This window comes from Ranitomeya variabilis, chromosome 5, assembly GCF_051348905.1.
Source record: "Ranitomeya variabilis isolate aRanVar5 chromosome 5, aRanVar5.hap1, whole genome shotgun sequence".
Taxonomy (NCBI): Eukaryota; Metazoa; Chordata; class Amphibia; order Anura; family Dendrobatidae; genus Ranitomeya; species Ranitomeya variabilis.
The window spans coordinates 450,930,118-450,954,776 of record NC_135236.1 but is presented as its reverse complement, the minus strand read 5'-3'; the positions used below and the strand labels follow the sequence as shown (position 1 = coordinate 450,954,776).

The 24,659-nt window shown below is 41.6% G+C and overlaps 1 protein-coding gene across 1 annotated transcript in view; it reads left to right on the top strand.

Annotated features, from left to right (window-relative positions):
• The window catches only part of PLXNC1 (plexin C1), a 551,210-nt gene that overhangs the window by 414,030 nt on the left and 112,521 nt on the right, over positions 1-24,659 (top strand). Inside the window, exons 23-24 of the mRNA XM_077265401.1 lie at positions 4,787-4,890; positions 14,950-15,004. Of these exons, the coding sequence (XP_077121516.1) occupies positions 4,787-4,890; positions 14,950-15,004 (159 nt within the window). The remainder of the gene's footprint in view (positions 1-4,786; positions 4,891-14,949; positions 15,005-24,659) is intronic.

Sequence of the window (24,659 nt, the reverse complement as noted above, 5' to 3'; positions counted from 1 at the left end):
TTAAGCCAGTGTGTGGACTCTGCACCCTGCGCCTGTGAGAGTACTGTCCTTTAAGCCACTCTGTATACTGTGCACCCTCTTCCTGTTGGACTACTGTGCCTTTAAGCTGCTATGTGAACTTTGCCCCTTCTGGCTGTGGGAGTACTGTCCTTCTAGCTGCTGAGTATATTCTTTACCCTCTGCCTGCGGGAGTACTGTCCTTAAATCTACAGTGTACACTGTGCATTCTCCGCCTGTGGGAATACTGTCCTTCAAGCCGCTGTGCATACTCTGCACACTCCACCTATAGGAGTACTGTCCATTAAGCCACTGGATGTACTGTGCAAACCCAAAACAGCTGTGTGTGTACTCTGCACCCTCTGCCTTTTGGAAGTACAGTGCTTTTAAGCTGCTGTGTGTACTCTGCCCCCTCCGTCTGTGTGGGAATACTGTCTTTTTAGCTGCTGAGTATACTCTGCACACTCCGCCTGTGGGAGTACTGTCCTTTAAGCCACTGAATATACTCTGCATCCTCTTCCTGTGGAAGTACAGTCTGTTAAGCCAGTGTGTGCACTCTGCATCCTGCGCCTGTGGGAGTACTGTCTTTTAAGCCACTCTGTATACTTAGCACCCTCTACCTGTGGAAGTACTGTCCTTTAAGCCTCTGTGCGTACTCTGTAAACTTGTCTATGAGAGTACTGTGCTAAAAGCTGCTGTGTGTATTCTGCACCCTCCACCTGTGAGAGTACTGTGCCTTTAAGTTCTTGTGTGTACGACTCTGCCCCCTCCTCTTGTGGGAGTACTGTCATTTAAGCTGCTGTGTGTATTCTGCACCCCCTACCTGTGGAAGTACTGGTAATTAAAGCAATTGTGTGTTTTCTAGTAGTCTGATAAATAAATATTTGGCATCAGTTGTCTCGTTGCAATTAGTAGGCCCCAAAAGTAATTTTTCGCGCCTAGTGTGCTTTTTGAACTTCTGTTGCAAATCATTATTTTATATCAGCTGTCTCATTGCCATTTCTAGGCCCCAAAAAGATTTTCATGGACTGGTGTGTATTTTTTTTATTATTCTGGGAAATAAAAAATTTGCATTAGCCATCTCATTGCCATTTCTAGGCCTCAAAAAGAATATTAGAATATTTCAGGATCAGTGTGTATTTTCTAGTTGTCTGGGAAATCAATAATTTGCATTAGCCAACTCATTGCCATTAGTAGTCCTAAATATTTTTTCAGGAATGGTATCTATTTTCTGTTAGTCTTTGAAATAAATAATATGCATCAGCCGTCTCACAGCCAAATTAGTAAGCCAAAGAAATAATTTTTCAGATCCACTGTTTTTTTTTCTATTAGTCTGTGAAAAAAATAATTGTCATCAGCTATGTTGTTGCCATTTCTAGGCCAAATAAATGCATTTTCTTGCCTGGTGTGTATTTTTTAGTAGTCTGTGAAATAAACAATTGACATCAGCTGGCTCATTGCCATTTCTAGGCCAAAGCAATAATTTTACCATACTGCTGTGTCCATATGAGTAGTGTGTATAAACATTAATTCCACTCTGCAGCTTTTTTTGCGAGTAGTGTATGTAACAAATTAATGTACCTTATTTTTCGGACTCTAAGACGCTTCAGGCAATAAGACGAAGCTATGTTTTAGAGGAGGAAATTAGAAAAAAAATTGAAGCAAAAAGTGTGGTCAATTCTGTAATTAATATCCCCTCTCTTGGTATTTATGGTCTCCTCATCCCCATCCTGGTATGCATGGCCCCTTCATCCCTATCCTGGTAGGCATGGCTCCCTCATCTCCATCCTGGCATTCACGGCCCCCTCATTCCTATCCTGGTATCCACTGCCCCCCTCATCCCTATCCTGGTACGCAAGGCCTCCTCATCCCTATCCTGGTAGGCATGATCCCCCTCATCCCTATCCTGGTATGCATGGCCCCATCTTTATCCTGGTATGATTGGGCCCGATCCTGGAATGCATAGCCCCCTCATCCCTATCCTGGTATGCAGAGCCCCCATCTCTGTCCTGTATGCATGGCCCCATCCTTATCCTGGTATGATTGGCTCCCATCAGAAAAACATAAAAAAAATAAACCATTATACTTACCTTCCTGTGCTGCCAGAATACTCACTGTTACCAGGTTTGGCCGATACGAGTTACGGCTACCCCCTTTCAGGGATTATTTACAGCATATAGCTTTCTATAATGCTTTAGATAAGCCCCTGATCTGACCTGCAAGAGAAGAAAAATAACTTTTATTATGCTCACCTGCAGGGCGGTCTGGTCTGATGGGTGTTGCAGGTCCTGGTCCATCTTCTTGTGATGCCGCCCTACTGCTTGCTTCATGGCTCCCCGGCATCGCGCTCCTGCACAGGCGTACTTATCTGTCCTGTTGAGGGCAGAGCAAAGTACTGCAGTGCAAAGGCGCTGGGCCTCTCTGAGCTTTCCAAGTGCCTGCACACTGCAGTACTTTGCTCTGCCCTCAACAGGAAGATCGGAGGTTCCAGACCAAGACCTGCGACTTTCATCGGACGAGACCACCCTGCAGCACAGATTCATCTCAACTAAAAGTCTAAATCCTTACATCAGGAATAGAACAGTCATTTATATCATATTTCATAACTTTCCCAAATTCTTATTAAAAAAATGTATATCACATGCTGCAGTGAACTTCTGTGCCCAATTATTAGATATTTTAGGAGTCGAACTCAGTCCATTTTATACTGACTCCACCAAAATAGACACCTACTCTTACTCCACGACTCCAACTCCACAGCCCTGGTAGCCCTTCTACCACATCTTTTCTCTCTCTGCAGCAGCTACGCCACCACCAGTAGCAACACAGCCACCTCCCCTATTTGATGCTCTCCTCCTATTCCACATCCACCTGCACCTCAACCTTTTCCTCCACTTGGACCTCCGCCTCCTGGTTTTACTTTATTAGTTTTTTATTCTATGTTGTTTTAGGTCTGTTCCCTAACTAAAACAAAAAAAAACCCTACTAAAGTTGTATACCTCTTCCCCTGACACTTCCACCTACACCGCCACGTTCACCTCCTCCTCTTGGACCTCCGTCTCCTGGGTTAAAATTATTATTTTTTGTTTTCTATATTCTGTCTTATTTTAAATAATTTCCCTAACCACATTTGTTTGCAGGGCAATTGACTTGCTCTTACCCATGTTTAGCTTCCTTTGGCAGCCCCCTAGCTCTAACTATGATAATTTTACAGCCATTTTAACCCCTTTCTGCCAGCTGACGGAATAGTACGTCAGCTGGCAGATTCCCTGCTTTGAGGTGGGCTCCGGCAGTGAGCCCACCTCTAAGCCGCGACATGTCAGCTGTTTTGTACAGCTGACATGTGCGCGCAATGAGCGCGAGCGGAATCGCGATCTGCCCGCGCCCATTAACTAGTTAAATGCCGCCGTGAAACGCTGACAGCGACATTTAACTAGCGCTCCCGGCCGCGCATGCCAAAATTTTAAAAAAAGTGTTTAAAAGTATTAAAAAAATAAAAAATATATAAAAGTTCAAATCACTCCCCTTTTGCCCCAATCAAAATAAAACAATTTTAAAAAAATCAAACCTACACATATTTGGTATCGCCGCGTTCAGAATCGCCCGATCTATAAAAAAAAGGATTAACCTGATCGCTAAACGGCGTAGCGAGAAATAAAATCAAACCGCCAAAATTAGTTTTTTTTGGTCGCCACGACATTGCATTACAATGCAATAACGGGCGATCAAAAGAACGTATCTGCACCAACATGGTATCATTAAAAAATGCCAGCTAAGCACACAAAAAATAAGCCCTCACCCGACCCCAGATCATGAAAAATGGAGACGCTATGGGTATCGGAAAATGGCGCAATTTTTTTTTTTTTTTTTTTTTTTTTTAGCAAACTTTGGAAATTTTTTTACCACTTAGATAAAAGAGAACCTATACATGTTTGGTGTCTATGAACTTGTAATGACCTGGAGAATCATAACGGCAGGTTAGTTTTAGCATTTGGTGAACCTAGCAAAAAAGCCAAACAAAAAACAAGTGGGAGATTGCACTTTTTTTTGCAATTTCATCGCACTTGGAATTTTTTCCCGTTTTCTGTTACACGGCATGGTAAAACCAATGGTATTTTTCAAAAGTACATCTTGTCCCGCAAAAAATAAGCCCTCACATGGCCATATTGACAGAAAAATAAAAAAGTTATTGCTCTGGGAAGGAGGGGAGCGAAAAACGAAAACGAAAAAATGAAAAAAGCTCCGGGGTGAAGGGGTTAAAGTACCGCAGTTTGGGTCCTCATGCATCCAAGGTCGGACTTGGTGAGGCACATAGTCACAGCCCACCAGGCATTCCTAAGATCATGGTACAGTGGTTCCACTACCCAATCAGTTACAAAAAGATATAATAAAATATTTACAAAAATGTGAGGAGTGTATTCACTTTTACGGTTTACTGTAAATGCCTACCTGTACCAAACACTGTCATCACTCAGTAAAAAAGGTGGAAAATATTTCGCCGACCAGCTTCTTTTATGCTATTGGAAGGTGATACACCATTATACACCATTTTTCTTAATGAGTGGACCTCCATACATATGATGTTCATGCTCAATACAGTATTTTCTAAAGCAGTTATTCCAGAACTGTTGTGACTGTATTTATATATGACCCAGATAATGCTTTAGACCTGATTAATCTGCTTTTCCTTCTATTTTAGTGTTACACAATATAACTGTAAAAAAAAAGTGGTTACAGTACATCATTGACAATTCAGATTTTTTCTCTTTTGTTTCATTTCCATTACCAGAGCTTCACCATGGTCAGACTTTTAAGGAACTCTTGGACATAGATTCTTCTAGTGTGATGAAGGAGAATAATATTATAAAGTTAAACACCATAAAACATTATGAGGTAATCTGATTTCTAAATCAGTTTTCAACAAATACAGTAACAGAAAATATTAGCATTTTTCTAAAATTCAAAATTATTAAAAATTAAATGTTGTAATTTTTAACAACTGGCTTACTGATTTATCCTGTTGTATCCACTAAAAACAATTTGTCCAGTGTGAAACTAGTTATAAAAGAATATTTCAGGCCTGACTCAATACTGAAGAAAACAACTGATTTGGGAGGTTTTGTTTCCTAACATGCTTACGTTTTGCCAATTTAGTAATATTTTAAGTTTTTCTTTACTTATTTTCAAAAATGAAATGTCAGTGGTTTTATGGTTTAGGATGTAACTTTACGTCTTTAGAAAAGTTTCATTTTTCTGTTCCGAGAATTAAAAGAAAAGTAGCTGGAAACAAGGTTAGCTTCATTAGACCTAAAATAGCTAAGAGGAAGTAGCTTCTTCCAAATCAACAGTTGAAACAAATGTGAATAGTTATTAAATTTAGCTATCATTGAACACTGCCAAGCATATAGGTTTAGGTGTGATTTAATAAACTTAATTTATTAAGCTTTATTAATTAAACGTATTATGTTTAGGAGGTTCCTGGAAATTTATTAAATGGGTTTAATAGCTGCTAAATACATTCCAGTAGTGCAAGATTTCTCTGTGAGAGTTCATATTTCCGAGCTGATACCATTTTGTAAAGTAAACAGCACATCAGGGGCTCTTCAAGCTGAATGTAGTTATACACCTCGTAAAATCAAATTGATCTTTTTATATTATGGAGCAGCTTCAGTAGGAAAATAGAGAGGAGGATAGAAGCAGCAGTTCATGTGAATCCTACAGCCTTCTCACAGTGGATTGGTTGCTGCTGTTTCTGTGCAGGAAAGATATATATATATATATCTTTGTACCATGTTAGTCAGTAGATAGAAAAATATTTAGAATTGAGTCCTCAGTGGTATCAACCACTGAGGACTTTCAATTCTAAATACTTTTCTGTGCAGGATATAGTAAGAAACTCAGATTAACCCTTTACAAGCAGCTGTGTCCTCCTATTGGCAGATTAATACTCTATGTACAGCTATATACTTTTCCTTTACGTGGTCTGCAGAATACGCAGGACATTGTATTACATGTATGAACAATAGCTAGAGTCAATATCAAGTGAAGTTCAGACTCCTGGTTGAAGATAAAAGTTTTCACCTTATTTAAATTACATCTCACAGAATCGTTGCTCATTGTAATGCATTTGTGAAACAATTCACCATGTTTGTGAATCTGTTTAGGAGCAATTGTGAGAACAAGAGATTAGTCGATACTCCTATTGTATTCAATGGACAAGTGACTTGACAACACAGGTGAATTGACCAGTCCACTATAATTCCTACAAATCCATTCATAGAGCCACATTTACCATTTAGATGCTGTTGAATCATCCTCCCTCTCTCAGTTTATACATCCCAACCTCATCAGATTTCGAGCTCACTGTTGAAAATAGAAACTAAAAGATGAATTCCTATAATAATGCTGATAGAAATCATCTGGTTTGCTAATGGCGGGTATTTTAGAAAAGTCTTATATTTTCATCAACTGTCAGTTCTTGTTATTTTCCTAGAAAATCCTCTTTAAATGAGATTATGAAAAATTTTCACCTATGAATATGGGAATAAATGTTTGAAGAGGAAGACCCTTCATCATTTTTTTCATGTTTAACTGGACACACGTTGTAATAAGCACTGTTTAGCCGAATAAACTATTTTTTCCTCCTCTTTGTTGCTGAGATATTAGCATTCAAACTATTTGGCACCAAAACATCATTTTATTTAAGTCAAGTGGGCATTACCAAACAGACTCACTGGGGCCGTGAACTTCTTCTTTCTCAGTGTGTTGCTGCCTGCTTATGATTGGTCAGCATTAGAAAAAGGAAGAGCAAACTCCCAGAATAGCATAGAACACGGTTAGTGTGAGACAAAAATTGAGGAATAGTCTGATTGCCTCACTGCAGAGTGATGACATGTGCTAGAGCACAGCAGATCTGAGTGTGGTTACCTTACAGCTTTCAGCTCTTTTTTCTGTAAGTCAATGTGTGGGGAGGGGCAGTACTGCACAGATGAGTAATCTCAAATACGTCTAATAACTCTCCTCTCAAGTTTATATTCAAATAAGCTTTACTGACAGCACCAGATACATATTACCATTGCCCAACCTCATACAGCTGTGCACAAAAGTGTACATACCCGGCAAAATTTTGCTTTCTTGGCCTTTTTTCAGAGAATATGAATGAGAACTTATGGTTAGTGGTTGGGTGAAGCCATTTATTGTCAAACTACTGTGTTTTCTCTTTTTAAATCATAACGACAACCTAAAACATCCAAAATTACCCTGATCAAAAGTTCACATACCTTGGTGATTTTGTCCTGATAGCATGCACAGAAGCTGACACAAATGGGTTTGAATGGCTACTAAATGTAACATCCTCACCTGTGACCTGTTTGCTTGTAATCAATGTATGTGCATAAAAGCTGAGTGAGTTTCTGGGATCCAGACAGATTCTTGCATCTTTCATCCAGCCACTGATGTTTCTGGATTGTGAGTCATGGGGAAAGCAAAACAATTGTCAACAGGTCTACGGGAAAAGGTATTTGAACTGTAAAAAACAGGAAAAGGATACAAAAAGATATCCAAGGAATTGATAATGCCAGTTAGCAGCGTTCATAGTGTGATTAACAAATGGAAAATCAGGGGCTCTGGAAAACAAAACTACGGTCAGGTAGACCAACAAAAATGTTGTCTGCAAATGCCAGGAAAATTGTTTGGGATGCAAAGAAAAACCTAAAAATAACAACAGCTGAAATACAAGACTCTCTGAAAACTAGTGGTGTGGCTATTTCAAGATGCACAATAAGGAGGCACTTGAAGAAAAATGGGCTGTATGGTTGAATCGCCAGAAGAAAGCCATTATTGCTTAAATGCCACAAAGTATCTCACCTACAATGCGCAAAACAGCAGAGACAAGCCTCAAAACTTCTGGAACAAGGTAACCATAAAAGTTACATTTGGAGAGAGGTCAACAAGTCCTATGATGAAAGGAACACCATTCCTACTGTAAAGCACGGAGGTGGATTGCTGATGTTTTGGAGATGTGTGAGCTGCAAAGGCACAGGAAACTTGGTAAAAATTGAAGGAAAGATGAATGCAGCATGTTATCAGCAAATACTGGAGGCAAATTTGCACTCATCAGCCCCGAAGCTGCCCATGGGACATACTAGGATGGTCTAACATGACAATGACCCAAAACACAAAGCCAAGTTGACCTGCCATTGGCTACAGCAGAATAAAGTGAAGCTTCTGGACTGGCCTTCTCCTGACCTCAATATCATGGAGCCACTCTGGGTAGATCTCAAGTGCGCAGTTCATGCTAGACAGCCTAGGAATTTACAGGAACTGGAGGCTTTTTGCCAAGATGAGTGGGCAGTTTTACCTTCTAAGAAAATGAAGAATCTCATCCACAACTAGTGTAAGGAGGTGGCCGGTCCCCTCAGTTGCATGTTACAGGCTACTACCAGGCCTCCGGACATGAGGTAACTGTTGCATTGGAATCTACAGGACTGAGGAACAAGGACTAATAGCCTGCACTACGGGTCTCCAGGACTATAGGAGGGCCCCATGTTGAAGGGTTGCTGGTTGCTGTGACTTTCTGCTTCTGCGACCGTTGTGGGTACAGCTGCAGCCAGTGTCAGGGAGAAAACAGTAATCCAGTTGTGCACTTTTCTTTGTCATCTTATTCCTACCATCCTGTTCTATGAAAAATTACTTTGTTTTCCCTGTTGGACACAGTTTCCGCCTTTGCCTGGACTTCTGTGGTTGGAGCAAGAACAAGGTATGCTATGAGGAAGGTTGTGTTGGTCCCAACTGTCTATGTGCAAGGGACTAGGGGAGTGCTCGCTGACAGCTGTCTCAGTGGACTCTATTTCTGTACTGTGCCTTTAATAACCCGACTTTGACTACCCTTCCCCGATGCCCTTGTTACACTTGGCGTAGTGCGGCAGCACGGACCTAAGCAGCTTTGCAATTCGGGGACTGATTTGGACTGATTTGTGATTCTGATTTGCCATAGAAGAAATGGAGATGGCGACGAACCGTGATCACGAGTCTGGGATTTGGCATATGATGCCTGAATTGGAAGAGATGGAGCTGTCAGCTGACAGTGATTCCGAGAATTGTGGCTGTGAATTTGGAGTTTGTGTGCTGTTGCCCGCTGTCATGGTGCTGGAGGCGGCTGTTGGCGTAAATATTGAAAATGGCGCCGAAGAGGTAAAAATGGCGGCAGTTGGCGTGAAAGTTGAAGATGGCACCACCTTTCGTGGGCGTCATATGGGAAATTTGTCATCAGAAAAGAGAGGGCCACACCCTGTTGTAAACGATGCCCGCCCAGAATGGGTGCGGGCAAAGAAGGAGCTGCCGCCCTTGCAGTCTGAACCCGAGAAACGGGTGGAGCAGCAGGTAGTGACCCCACCCATGAATGGGTGGAACCTGAAAGGGATGGACTGTCTGCCAAAGGATGAGCCGCCATTATTGGCTGACATGGAAAGAAGCAGCATGTCTTACCGTGGCAGCATCGGCAGCCAGGATTGGAGACGCTTCAAGACCCGTGTGGAGGCAGGCCTATGGTTGGAGGCCTGGTGGTCTGAAGAATAAGAGGACCTGCCCCCGTTCCAGCAGCCGCAAAGGCCACGACAAGGAGTATGACTTTTGATTCCTTGACAGGAGCCTGTGGGAGTCCGGAAGGCGCTGGAAGTGGCTCTGCAGGGCATGATGTCGGCCGCAATCAGCAATGTGGGCGGCCGCGCCAGTGGACTACCGACAGCTGTGGCGGTGAGTGAGAAATCCCTGTCCTGTCATCCCGCTTCCCTGCCCATGGCTCACTTACCTCCAGTGGCTCCGCCATCATCTCCGGAGATGTCCCAGCCATCTGCCCCTTCACCGTCATTGGAGGCACCACGGCCGCAGACTCTGCTGTCACCTGCAGCAGTGATGGCCCTTGTGCCTCCCCCGTTCCGGCTGCCACCCGTGGTAGAGAAATGGAGAGGCCCCGTGCATCTGCGGCCATGGAGGACCCATCGATTCAGGAGGTCATCCTGGAAAAGAGGTGCCAGAAGCATCAGATTGTCCAGGAACTACAGCGCCCTGACAGAGGGATCGCATCTGCTATTTGAACAGGAAGCAAGGTTATGGCTTTTTGCAGGAGTAAGAGACCGGAGCCAAGGTCTGTATTAACGCTAGCTCCCTCATGTTTCATGATCCCCTCATGGTCTACATCTCCTTCATCAAGGAAGAAGGACCTCGGGGGCCTTTTGTGGTGGCCATAAACCTGGCCTCAGGTTGGGAGGCAAGCCCACTGCAGGGGGGCCCATATGGTGAGCTGCTGATTGCCGCGGCTGCAGGTCCTGCAGCTAAGCAGGAGAGAGAGGTTCCTCGGAGCAGTGAGGCGGATGTGTCAACAGAGCCAGAGGCTCAAGGAGCCACAGGACCAACACTGGAGAGAGTGTGGAGGAATAGCGGAGAATCCTCCTCCAGTGGATCCGCATCTAATGTCTATGTGATTGTTTAGGGTTTCCATGCGGCCCACTATGCCACACAGCAGCCATGTCCAGACTGATATGGTCCCTTTAAGGAAAGTGATGTTAATAGGTGCCAGTTGCACCCCAGCTGTTCTAAGGAACTGTTCTGCATCCCCAAGAGGGCAGTTAGCCCTGCATGGCGCATGAAGGACAATGGCTCCTTATGTGGCCTTATGTTAATGGCTGCAGTTGTTTGTTTTCCCTGTTGGACACAGTTGCCGCCTCTGCCTTTGATTTGCCTGAACTACTGTGGCTAGATCAAGAAAAAGGTACGTAGTGAGGAAGGTTGTGTTGGTCGCAACTGTCTATGTGCGAGGGACCATGGGAGTGCTCGCTGACAGCTGGCTCAGTGGACTCTATTTCTGTACTGTGCCTTTAAGATCCCGACTCTGACTACCTTACCCCGATGCCCTTGTTACACTACCACAGACTACCAAGACTTCAAGCTCTCACTGATGTTAGACGGGGCAATACACAGTATTAAAAAATGGGGTATGTAAACTTTTGATCAGGGTCATGTGGATGTTTTTAGTTGTCATTATGATTTAAAAAGAGAAAACACAGTAGTTTGACAATAAATGGCTTCACCCAACCACTAACCATGCGTGGAGAAAAAGTTTTGGTGTTATCATTCATATTCTCTGAAAAAAGGCCAAGAAAGCAAAAATTCTGCGGGGTATGTAAACTTTTGAGTACAACTGTATAGTTCTACCATTTCTGCTGTACTGCCACTTCCCCACACTGAAGGCTGGAGATGAAAGCTGTTAATCACACAACTCTGTTGTCCACTGAGGGGACCAGACAGTCATTATATCTCACACAGAGCTTGTTCTAAGCTATAGTGGGGGTGTTTTTTCTCGTTTTCTCTTTGTATGCAGATGGCAGCTTAACCCCTTTCTGACATCAGACGTACTATCCCGTCGAGGTGGTCTGGGCCCCTATGACCACCAACAGGATAGTATGTCATCACCGATCAGCCGCGCTCACGGGGGGAGCGCGGCCGATCGCAGCCGGGTGTCAGCTGATTATCACAGCTGACATCCGGCACTATGTGCCAGGAGCGGTCACGGACCGCTCCCGGCACAGTAACCCCCGGAACACTGCGATCAAACATGATTGCAGCGTTCCGGCAGCATAGGGAAGCTTCTCCTCCCTGCAGGCCCCCGATCCAAGATGGCTGCTGGGGGCCTTTCGGGTCCTGCAGGGAGGTGGCTTGCAATCCTGCAGCACTGTGCAGTGCTGTGCAAAGTGTCAGATCAGCGATCTGACACTATAGCATGATGTCCCACCCAGGGACAAAGTAAAAGAGTAAAAACAAAATATTTACATGGGTAAAAAAAAAAAATCCTAAATAAATTAAAAAAATATATATTGTTTTAATAACTACATTTCTTTACGTAAATAAAAAAAAAACATAAAAGTACACATATTTAGTATCGCCGCATCTGTAACGACCCGACCAATAAAACTGTCCCACTAGTTAACCTCTTCAGTGAACACCGTAAAAAAAAAAAAATGAGGAAAATAACAATGCTTTATCATCATACCGCCGAACAAAAAGTGGAATAACACGCGATCAAAGAGACGGCTGAAAACGTCATCTTGTCCCGCAAAAAAAACGAGCTGCCATACAGCATCATCAGCAAAAAGTAAAAATGTTATAGCTCTCAGAATAAAGCGATGCAAAAATAATTATTTTTTCTTTAAAATAGTTTTTATTGTATAAAAGCGCCAAAACATAAAAAAAGATATAAATGAGGTATCGCTGTAATCGTACTGACCCGAAGAATAAAACTGCTTTATCAATTTTATCAAACGCGGAACGGTATAACCCCCCCCAAAAGAAATTCACGAATTGCTGTTTTTTGTTCATTTTGCCTAACAAAAATCAGAAAAAAAGCGATCAAAAAATGTCATGTGCCCGAAAATAGTACCAATAAAAATGTCAACTCGTCCTTCAAAAAACAAGACCTCACATGACTCTGTGGACCAAAATATGGAAAAATTACAGCTCTCAGAATGTGGTAACGCAAAAAATATTTTTTGCAATAAAAAGCGTCTTTTAGTGTGTGGCAGCTGCCAAATATAAAAACTCGCTATAAATAGTAAATCAAACCCCCCTTTATCATCGACTTAGGGAAAAATAATAATTAAAAAATGTATTTATTTCCATTTTCCCATTAGGGTTTGGGTTAGGGTTGGGGCTAAAGTTAGGGTAGGGGCCAAAGTTAGGGTTAGGGTTGGGGCTAAAGTTAGGGTTAGGGTTGGGCCTAAACTTAGGGTTAGAGCTAAACTTAGGGTTAGGGTTGGGGTTAAAGTTAGGATTGGGGCTAAAGTTAGGGTTGGGGCTAAAGTTAGGTTTGGGGCTACAGTTGGGGTTGGGGTTTGGATTACGTTTACGGTTGGGTTCGGGTTGTGTCAGGGTTAGGGGTATGGTTAGGGTTGGGATTAGGGTTAGGGGTGTGTTGGGGTTAGGGGTGTGTTTAGGGTTGAGATTAGGGTTAGGGGTGTGTTGGGGTTAGGGTTGCAGTTAGAATTGGGAGGTTTCCATTGTTTAGGCACACCAGGGGCTCTGCAAATGCAACATGACGTCCGATCTCAATCCATACAATTCTGCGTTGAAAAAGTAAAACGGTGCTCCTTCCCTTCCGAGCTCTGCCATGCGCCCAAACAGTGGTTTACCCCCACATATGGGGCATCGGCTTACTCAGGACAAATTGTACAACAACTGTTCGGGTCAAATTTCTCCTGTTACCCTTGGTAAAATAAAACAAATTGTATCTGAAGTTAATTTTTTGTGAAAAAAAGTTAAATGTTCATTTTTTTTAAAGATTCCAAAAGTTCCTGTGAAACACCTGAAGGGTTAATAAACTTCTTGAATGTGGTTTTGAGCACCTTGAGGGGTGCAGTTTTTAGAATGGTGTCACACTTGGGTATTTTCTATCATAGACTCCTCAAAGTGACTTCAAATGTGATGTGGTCCCTAAAAAAAATGGTGCTGTAAAAATGAGAAAATGCTGGTCAACTTTTAACCCTTATAACTCCCTAACAAAAAAAATTTGGGTTCCAAAATTGTACTGAAGTAAAGTAGACATGTGGGAAATGTTACTTATTAAGTATTTTGTGTGAAATATCTCTGTGATTTAAGGGTATGATAATTCAAAGTTGGAAAATTGCAACATTTTCAAAATTTTTGCCAAATTTCACTTTTTTTCACAAATAAATGCAAGTAATATCAAAGAAATTTTACCACTACCATGAAGTAATATAACCAATAGTTATTCCTGCTAAAGGATACACAATCTATATAGCACAATGGACCAGAAAATATTGTATCCAAATCAAAAGGATAGGAACCTGTTCTACGCAAGATATATATAAGCATATAACCAAACACGTATTTATGAACAATAAGAGAAAACTTTATTAAATTGTTTATAAAAGCAAAGATAAAGGTTTAAAAAATAGCCAACAGTGCTAGGGGGAGCCAAAAAACAACAGAAGAGGCATCACCATTGGATGGGCATAATAATCACAAAAATAAGCATAACAAACTGCAGTGCAATATATCAATGCATGGATCGTAGATTGCGGGGTTAGGAGTAAGTTACAGGTTACATATAGTCAATAGTGCCATTATACAAATCAAAAAAGGCCCCTGATACTAAGATCCATAGATCCCCAATACATAAGTAAGGTAGTACGTACAGTGAAATGCAGAGTGAGTACAAATATAGCTTACCAACACCCAAATGGCGATGCCACAGCACCAGGGGCACTATTGACTATATGTAACCTGTAACTTACTCCTAACCCCGCAATTTGTTATGCTTATTTTTGTGATTATTATGCCCATCCAATGGTGATGCCTCTTCTGTTGTTTTTTTGGCTCACCCTAGCACTGTTGGCTATTTTTTAAACCTTTATCTTTGTTTTTATAAACAATTTAATAAAGTTTTCTCTTATTGTTCATAAATCCGTGTTTGGTTATATGCTTACATGAAGTAAAATATGTCACGAGAAAACAGTGTCAGAATTACTGGGATCTATGCAAGCGTTCCAGAGTTATAACCGCATAAAGGAACAGTGGTCAGAATTGTAAAAATTGGCCCGGTCATTAACGTGCAAAATACCCTTGAGCGTAAAGGGGTTAAGAATAGCAGATCTATCAATACTGAGAGGAGAGCTACTAAAATTGTTTGTAATGAGATTTAACTTTACAGCATAATCCATGTGGCTGACTTGAAGAGTTCTCTATACAGTATAATTTAATTTCAGTATCAGTTCCTATCTTGAGAGACCCACTTTCAAATAAAGTTGTGGCATTGACCTGTAATAAAGCCAAACTTAGCTCCAGTTATTTGGGATAACATGACAACTACGATAGTCACAAAATTTGAACATTACTGCTGGGACATTTATAATTATTCTTGAACTTTATTAAATTTTCTAGATCAATGATGGCGCCACAATGAAACTTCTTGTGAAAAAAAATGGTCACTTACCAGGTAATATACTGATTTTTTTTAATCTTTCCGTCTGTAGTATAAAGCATCTTTCATTTCCTGGCATTTTTAACGTTATGACTAAGCATCACTTATTAGAAAATATCTAAACTTTGTATCCATATATGCTTTTTGTACATCTCATTTCATCTGGTTTTAGACAAGTTGTGGCCCTTGATAAAATGTAATGTTGGACCCTAAATGCTAAGATATTCTACCATCACACAGAAACGTTTGTGATCCATTTACACAAGGTGATTTCAGACTGTTAAACTGGTGCCAATCAACTATAAGCATGTAGTTTGACATTTACTAACCTTTTTACACAGGCTGACAAAAAATATGTGGACAGAATGAAGGATAATATAGTGCAATCATTTTCTTTCATAGTCCTCAAAACAGTCACAGCTACTGCAATCCTGCACACACGCATCCACGTTATATATTACACACATTCCATGCTTTCCATATTAAGTGCTAGATGCACATGATCTCTGTAAATGCATACTCTACACATTCTGTGTTACTCATATCGTGTATGCAGGGCCGGCTCCAGGTTTTCATGGGCCCTGGGCAAAAGAGTCATGGTGGGCCCCTTTAACACATACCACAATTCATAATGCATGGATACGGCAGAGAAATATAGGTATAGTACAATGCCAAAGATTTCACTTACTTCTTACATTACATGAGCGATATCTATTGTGCATTCTACATTAGCTCAGAAACCAGACAGTATAGTCCTCTATACAGAATAATGAGCCCCATATATTGCTCCAAACAGAATAATGAGCCCCATATATTGCCCCATACAGTATAATGGCCCCATATAGTGCTCCATACAGTATAATTGGCACCACATAGTTCTCTATACAGAATAATCAGCCCCATATAATGCTCCATACAGTATAATGGGCACCACAGAGTGCTCCATACAGAATGAGCCGCATATATTGCTCCATACGGAATTGACCCCATATAATGCTCCGTACAGTATAGTCAGCCACATATAATTCTCCATACAGTATATGATGGGCCCCATCTAGTGCTCCATATATAATGGGCCTCATATAAAGCTCCATGCAGTATATGTTCGGCCCTATACAGTATACTGAATCCCATATATTGCTCCATACAGAATGGGCCCCATATGATGCTCCTTACAGAATGGGTCCCATATAATGCTCCAAAAATAATTGACCCCATAAGATGCTCCATCTTTAATGGGTCCCATATAATGCTCCATATATAATTGGCCATATAAAATACTCCATATATAATTAAACCCAGTCAAGAAGTGTATAGTTATTTAAAACCCCCAGGAGGAAGCGGATGCGAAACGCGTGTCGGGGTAGTCAAGGTGCAGCGTGCCACGAGGTGGAGGAGTAGTGATTCAGGTAATATGTATCGGGCAGGTGGCCCGCAATGTTTTACATGATGGTTTATCAGATACATTGCCTGTACGGTGTGGTGGACTTTAGAGGGAGTGGTGTTTCGGGGGATATTTTCTTCTGATGGTGGGAGCTTCCTGCCAGGGACTGTTTAAGTAGGGCATGTGATTGTATGATAGGGACTAGGTGCAATATTTGGTTGCTTCCCGTGTGCTCTATATTAAGAATTATAGTCAGCCCTTAGCATTCCCCTTGTATGGACCATGATCTGATTTATGAGGGCTTTGTCTGACCACATTGCATAGGGCTTCTATATAATCACCAGTAATGATAATGGTAGCAATTTTGCGGTGTTGACTGCGGTATAAACCATGGGAAAAAGTCTATTTGGTGATTGATATGAAACCATTGGGGATTATACCTACAAACTTTGCTGCTTTCCTTGGCATCTATAATTGTATTTGATTGTGAGGCACTGTTTTAACATTTTTTGTATTGCTACATATGAATAAAGGTTTTGGTTTTAAATAACTATACACTTCTTGACTGGGTTTAATAAACCATTATGTCAGTATGTTCATATCTAATTTGGAGTGTGACCCATTTGTAACTTGAGGAAATGGGTTGGTGCGTTGTGCTAATTCCATATATAATTAGTCTCATAAGATGCTTCATATATTATTGGCCCCATATACTGCTCCATATGTACGGTAATTGGCCCCATATACTGCTCCATATTGAATTGGCCCCATAAGATGCTCCATATTAAATTGGCCCCATATAATGCCCCCTTTAGAATTGGCATCATAAGGTGCTCCCTATATTATTGGCCCCATAAGATGCTCCATATAGAATTAGCCCCATATATTGCTCCAAATGTTAAAACAAAAATGAAATACTCACCTCTCGTTGCTTGACGCTGCTCTGCTCTGGACTCCTCAGCGTCGGCGTCTTCCTGCTCTCTGTGCTGCTATGGCTCAGGCAGAGGGCACGCACTGGTTACGTCATCGCGCCCTCTGACCTGAACGTCACAGTCAGAGGATGGAAGATGCTGCAGCGCTGGAACCGCGAGAGGTAAGTATCGCAAGTGCCGGGGCCCGGAGCAGGCGGGGGTCCACTTGCGAGGGCTGGCACTATAGCGCACCAGTGTCCCCGACGGCGAGTAAGGCCCCTGCCTGCTCAGGGCCCTGGCACTTGGCCGGGTGTGCCGGGGGCTGACGCCGGCTCTTCCTGTATGTCACGCACACTCAATGATGCACATATTCACTGTATGTTACATATAGTGGGTGTGTGTAGCATAGAGTATATGCTTCATATACTCTATGCTACACACACCATGCTACACACATTTCATGTTATATACGCTGTTTGCTACACTTCATGCTAGATAAAAATGCAAACGTGTGATAGGGTCTTATCCTAGTAGTTAATTTTGGTAGTTAATGTCTCAAATTGTACATGGTAATTCCAAGGTGCTACATCACAAAAACCTACTTCATGAAGCTCCTAATGAATAGAGTTTTTTCTCATTTTGCCTTTAGAGGCAATTCAGTTTTTTAAACTATAGCCTCAATGCATCAAAGTGTTTATGATAGAATTCTGGTGTAAAACACCTGGAAAAGTAGCAAAATCATTGCGCAATGCGAAGATGACCCCCAAAATAGTGACTTTTGCTGCATGCATGCCACTTTGCCACATTGGCTGAGCTGGGGAGGAACTGGGGTGAAAGAGGGCATGGAAAAGCTCGGTTGTCAAACTCATCAAAATGGCGGCATCTCTTACATCAAGTCCATGACTAGAGCAACTTTTCTGGTGGGGCACAAAACCTGCTATACAAATGTGTTACTACATCACGGCAAACTTGAATAGACAATCAGAAGACTGTTCAATGACATGGAGAACTGTAACATAGGACTGGTATAACAAAGAATAAATATCCAGTCAGCAAAATATTGTCATGAGTAGACTAAGTAGTGGCATTTTTGAAATATAAGGCAGGAAGTGTTTATACAAGGAAAGAAAAACAGAAGAGAAATTGAGAGCACTGTGTATCAAAAGAACAGTGAAACAAGGTGGAATATTGAGGTCTGTTCAGAATTGAACACACCCAGACAAAAGAACAGTACTACTCCATGACTCTAGTTGCAGATTTTCCAGTTATAACACCAAGATCCCTTGCTCCCATGTTATCCAACCTCCTCTCAATTCCTGTCCCAACACCCAATAAAACGCTGTCACTTACGATTGGATACATTTGGCCAAACAGCTTTTATTTAAAGAATACGATTGAAAATCAACATTTTAATCAATCATAAGATTGGTAAGGTCCTTGAAGCGATAAAAATGTGGTGGTTACTAAAAACAACTCTGTAAACCATAATTAATTACAGCCATAACCCCACAGGCTTGGCAGCACCATAACCCAAAGGATTCCTTTTCCAAATATCGCATCCTACAGGGACCTGACATTCCATTGGAAGTCCTCCAAAAATCACCAGGCCAATAGACAATCTTTGTCAGTTGAGGAATCCACATTCTAGTGAATCCCCTAGACCAATTTAGAGCCAACTTCAAGGTCCCCCAACCGCATCAATGAGAACACTTTGAAAACTGCAAATGATCTAGACAACCCTACCAAATAACAACATAGTCCATAAGTTGATACCTACTGCATTTAAATGCACTCCATCTGCCAATCAAAAATTGTCTGATCTGCACTCCAGATCAAAATGATTGACTGCAACGCAACCGTTCCTACTTGTAAAACTGGAAACAGATCTATTAACCTTAATCCAAGCCCTGTTAAGTTTTTGAACCGAACGAGCAGCCTTCCAAGTCGTTCACAGGACAATCCATAATGATCCCCGAGAAAGATGCCCATAGAGGCAACAGATCATGCTCAATGTCCCTGATCAACACTATGAAAGGACGGACCCCCAAATCATTACCTCCCACTTGTAACACTAACATATCGGGGATCCTATCCAGATGAATATAATGGTGAACTTCCTGTAAAACTTTATTCCAACCCATGCCTCTAAAACGAAACCACCTGATCACTGCCATTTCTCTAGAAAAACCGAGCTGCCTATCCTCCTTCCTGATGTCTGCTTGAAGAGCTGTCAATAAATGTATGAGTGGCCCTTAATCCAGATCAAAATAGGGGTGCACTCTGAGATAGAACAACAGGTGGATGCAGGATGATGTTAATAATTAAAATCAAAGACACAGTCCACTAGTTACGTAAAGACTATCCCTCAACTAAACCTTGAGGTCTAATATAAGCCCAAGAAAGCCGAGACTTTCAATGCCCAATGCAATGGATGATTTCTGAAATTAAACCACAAACAGCCACCTCTGTTGCAGCCCCAATATGAAACCAATATAAACATTTCTTAAATATCAGAGTAAATTGATACCTCGATAAAAAAGAACCATTATCACAATATAACAAAAGACCATCCCACCGAGGCCTGAACAAACATGTTAAAGGACTCATGTTGGATTCTGGAATTGCATCCAAAACTAAGTGCATACCCCTTCCTACCTGATTAGCTTTTGATTTTTGACAATGTCACCCGCCAAAAGACCTCAAACTCTGTTTTTGCTAAGAGCAACAAGTTCCCCAACCCTTAATGCATCGAAAAAAGCCAATGAAATAGCTAACCAAAACAGATTCACCTCAAAATGTGAGCTACAGCAGACAGCAACTCCCTGCCCAAGCACTCCAGCAAAGCAAACGACACAGGTCACCTACTATCTTTTTGCCTGTTGCCCCTGTGAAAACATTTTATGACCTGCCTCACAAGAAGATTCTTTGTCAAATCCCTCAGACTCTGTAATTTAAAACCAAAAGCCAAACCCAAGATCAAACGGCCGGTGACCACTTTTTCTCTACCCCTTACTCTACCACAATAACAACACCCGCATTTGGTTGTCTTCTTATAAAACCTGGATGAAAGATTCCAATCGACTCTCCCAAAGCTGCCAAACTGACTGATATGCCATCCAGGGGCCTGTAGCAAGAGATGACTTAATCAAGGTTTCAGCCATTCGAATACCAAACTCCATAATTCTGGAGGACAATCCAGACCACTGGCAAATGAGAGAGTGCATCAAAAATCGAGCTCTGGACACCTGGCACATGAGATTCTGTAATATAAGCATTACTGGACAGACATTCCAACACTAACCGATGAAGAACCAGGATTATCGATGGGGAGGATGCCGAAACGCTTTTAACTGCCAACACTATCCCCATATTACCCCATATTATTACTGAAATGCACTTACTTGTTCCAAATATGCTCTTTCAAAAAAATCACTGACACTAGTATTGGAAAAATCTTATACAATGTGATATTTTTTACTAGGACCAAGACCACTCTACAGGCCACCTGCCTGCACACCACTGTCCTTTAAAATAGGCTTCAAAACCAGAGCTACCCGCTGCATCCGTATAAAGCTCAAGCTCAATTGTCCACCACTTCATCCATCAGCAAGGATCAATCACTATAACGCTCCAAAAAAATCTCCCCAAACTGCCAAATCCGCCTTAGCTCCTCAGACAAACGCATGTAATGGTGAGGGTCTCGAATCCTGGCAGAGTAGAGAGCCTACGAGAAAAAGCCCTTCTCATGGGCATGATGCGACATGCAAAATTAAGCTTACCAAGCAGGGAACCTCCCTCAACATCAGCTTTTTTGCCTGACACGCACTGGCCGCTTCAGCCTTCAATGACAACACCTTCTCCTCAGGATGCTGAAATCCTCATTTTACTGAGTCAGTAACTTTAGCCAAAAAACATACACGTGATGGGGCCCTTGTTTTTTCCTGATGCAAGGAGATTGCCAAATTGCTTGCCTACCCATTGAATAGACCTAAGAATAGTCTCACAACAAAGAAAATCGCTAACGCTGATTGATAAAAATTCAACTAAATATTGTATGATGGATTCCAAGCCCAAAACATCGCGGACTCACCTTTCCAAGAAAGACCTGAATTCCTCAAACAATGCACGAGAGAACATTCTATGGGTAGTCATGAATCAACAGAATATGCCCCTTCCCAAAACAACCCAGGAACCAAATGCTGTCTGGTGAACCAACACCAACCTAAATGCAGATTCAATATCGGTCTTAGCCAAAAGCTTTCCTTTTCCACTCGGCCTCATGAAACACATCTCCTTATCAAACAATGTATATGACACCAAACAAAGCTCAGGGTTATTACCGTTGTTAACTCACATCCCTTAGGAGTAGGAAAGATGCAGAATCAGACTTATTTGGCTCCTTCTTAGGTACAAATCCCAAGGGGTAAACCACTAAATCATAAAAGGGAGGTCCTTAAATGGGCCGGACACGCAGCTCAAGGCAACTTCCTTCCTTAACTTTTGTGATACCACCATTGAATATTCACAAAAGAGGAAAATATCAGCCCACCATCACAATAGATTCCGTGCAAGGAAACCTGCAGTGCCGCAGTTAGAAGACCACATGGAAAAATAGGAAAAATCCAGCGTTTTGAATAAAATAAGAAGAAATTTATTCATGCAATGAATAAGGATTCAGTTCTGAAACGCGTCTGCCAGATTTGCACATTTTTTACTCAAGCATACTGATGCAACTTTTTACATTTCTTCAATAAAGACTTCTTATTTTATGCAACATGCTGCATTTTTCCTATTTTTCAATGTGAACCACTGAATATTGGTACGTATATTTGAGATTTTTCAGAACGCATGGGATTTCAAACAAAGGGGGAAGGAAATTCTAAAACCCTCACTGGAACCAGTCATCAACAACACAACCTTCTTTCAATCAGGAAACCTATTTAGATAAGGGAGTATCTTGGTTAACTCTACACCGGCATCACTCCCTTGGGTATTATTGGTAAGTGTCTTCATCTTGTTTCTCTTGAAATATCTAGTGGCTCCAGAAGCTGCTCCACAGATGCCATCCTGAGGTGTTCAGAGGGGATCACTAGTCACTACCACTGACCCTGAAAATCAGGATGATCCCACCCTCTACTCGCCCTCATAAACATCCTACTCTTGCCCTACTCCTCCCCTCTATAATGATTATTCCACCTCCCTCCAAATCATAGTTATGCCAGCTTGCAGGTGACTGGAGTGCCTGCCTCTTTCTTTCTGTTAAATATACTTCAGGGGAAAATATTGCAGACTGTCATAAACGTTTCTCCACTCTCACATGATCTTCACCACATTATCAATTTTGATGAAGAGCGAGTATTTAGAGCAAGACAGCTAAGCTTTCAGAATCTGCACATAAGACTCTATGGAACAATCGGAAACCCAGGGAGATCATCAAAATAGCACAGCTGTATAACATGCTTTTTTCTTATTTTTTAAGAGGATTTACTAAATATCAAAAAATTCTTAAACTCTTGTAAATATTTTTAAAAAATATACTTGCTACCAGTAAAACTTTGAATGTAGATTAAATAAATGCATGTCACTAGTGATCTCAGAATTTAGTATTCCATGTAAACATGATATGATTATTTAGAATGGAATTTTTCATATAAGCCCACTTGATATACCAGTGGTTTGGTAACTCTAGTAATTAAGAGAAAAGTATGCAGGTGTTCCAACCAACAGCAACAAAGAGGAAGTTCATATAAAACATATAGTAAACATTGAGAAATATTTCACATTTATTCTGCATGTCATGTATTGCCACAGATACCTATTTTTGCAATCATTGGTTCACCTTACATATCTAATATATAAAGCTGAATGTGTGTATGTATGTATGTGTGTATGTCCGGGATTGGCAGCTGAACCGTCGCAGCTACAGCCACAAAATTTTGCACAGTCACACGTCTGGACCCCGAGAGCGTCATAGGCTATGTTGTGAGGTGAAATGTTAACCCCGCTCTTTCCAATTCACCAAACAATTTTGCCCCTATCTACATAATGGGGAAAAAGTGAAAGGAAAAGTGTTGGAGGCGTCCCAGCTACAGGCACAAAATTTTCCACAGTCACACGTCTGGACCCCGAGAGCGTCAAAGCTATGTTGTGAGGTGAAATTTTAAACCCGCGCTTTCCAGTTCACCAAACAATTTTGCCCCTATCTACATAATGGGGAAAAAATGAAAGGAAAAGTGTTGGAGGCAAATTAACAGCTGCCAGATGTGAACAAGGGGGACTTAAAGAATGAGAGCGATGGCGCCAAAGAGTATATACTGTACAGTTGCTAAGGTGGGGCCCCGACATGGGATAATCACCACACCACCATGGGGATATGAACACACACACACACAAAATGCGCCACACACTACCACGTGCTCGAACACATATACCTCCCTCAGCGCACATTTCACCACACATACATCAACCTCGCCACATAAAAGTCGAAACACAAAAGTCGAAACACAAAAGTCGCCGCTCAAAACTCGCCACGCACAAAACTCTCCACATGCAAAACTCGCCACACGTGCAAAACTCACCTCATGGAAAACTCGCCACACGCAAAACTTGCATACGCGGAAAAATTGCCACATGCACAAAAGTTGCAACACATGCTAAAGTTGCCTCACACAAAACTTGCACATACTCAAAAGGCACCACACATAAAACTCGCCACGCGCAAAACTCGCCATGCGCAAAACTTGCTGCACACAACTTGCTACACTAACCTGTCACATGCAACTCGACACACAAAAAGTTGCTACACGCATGTCGCCACACAAAACTCGTCTCACAAAAGTCGCTACATGCATGTCGCCACACGCAACTCAACACACACAACTTGACACACGAAACTCGCCCTAAAACACACACAAGTCTGGTATTATCCTTCAAAAATAAAAATCTGATTAATAAGCAGACAAACTACAAGAGCAACAAATGTACCATATAGGAATCCGGCAGCTGTCAGTCACATGACCAGTCTATTATGTGTATGTGTGAGCTAATATATACTGCCAGGGGGTGGGCTTACTGTTGGCTGGGGATTTATCAGGCTGCCAATTTAGCTTACAAATACTGAGGTAAAAATACTGACCAAATAACGTGTGAACGAGGTCTAATACAGGAGGAGATGACATACAGATATATACTATATACAGGAGGAGATGACACACAGGTATATACTATTTACAGGGGAGATGACACACAGGTATATACTATATACAGGAGGAGATTACATACAGGTATATACTATATATAGGAGGAGATGACATACAGGTATATACTATATACAGCGGACATGACACACAGCAGGTATATACTATATACAGGGGAG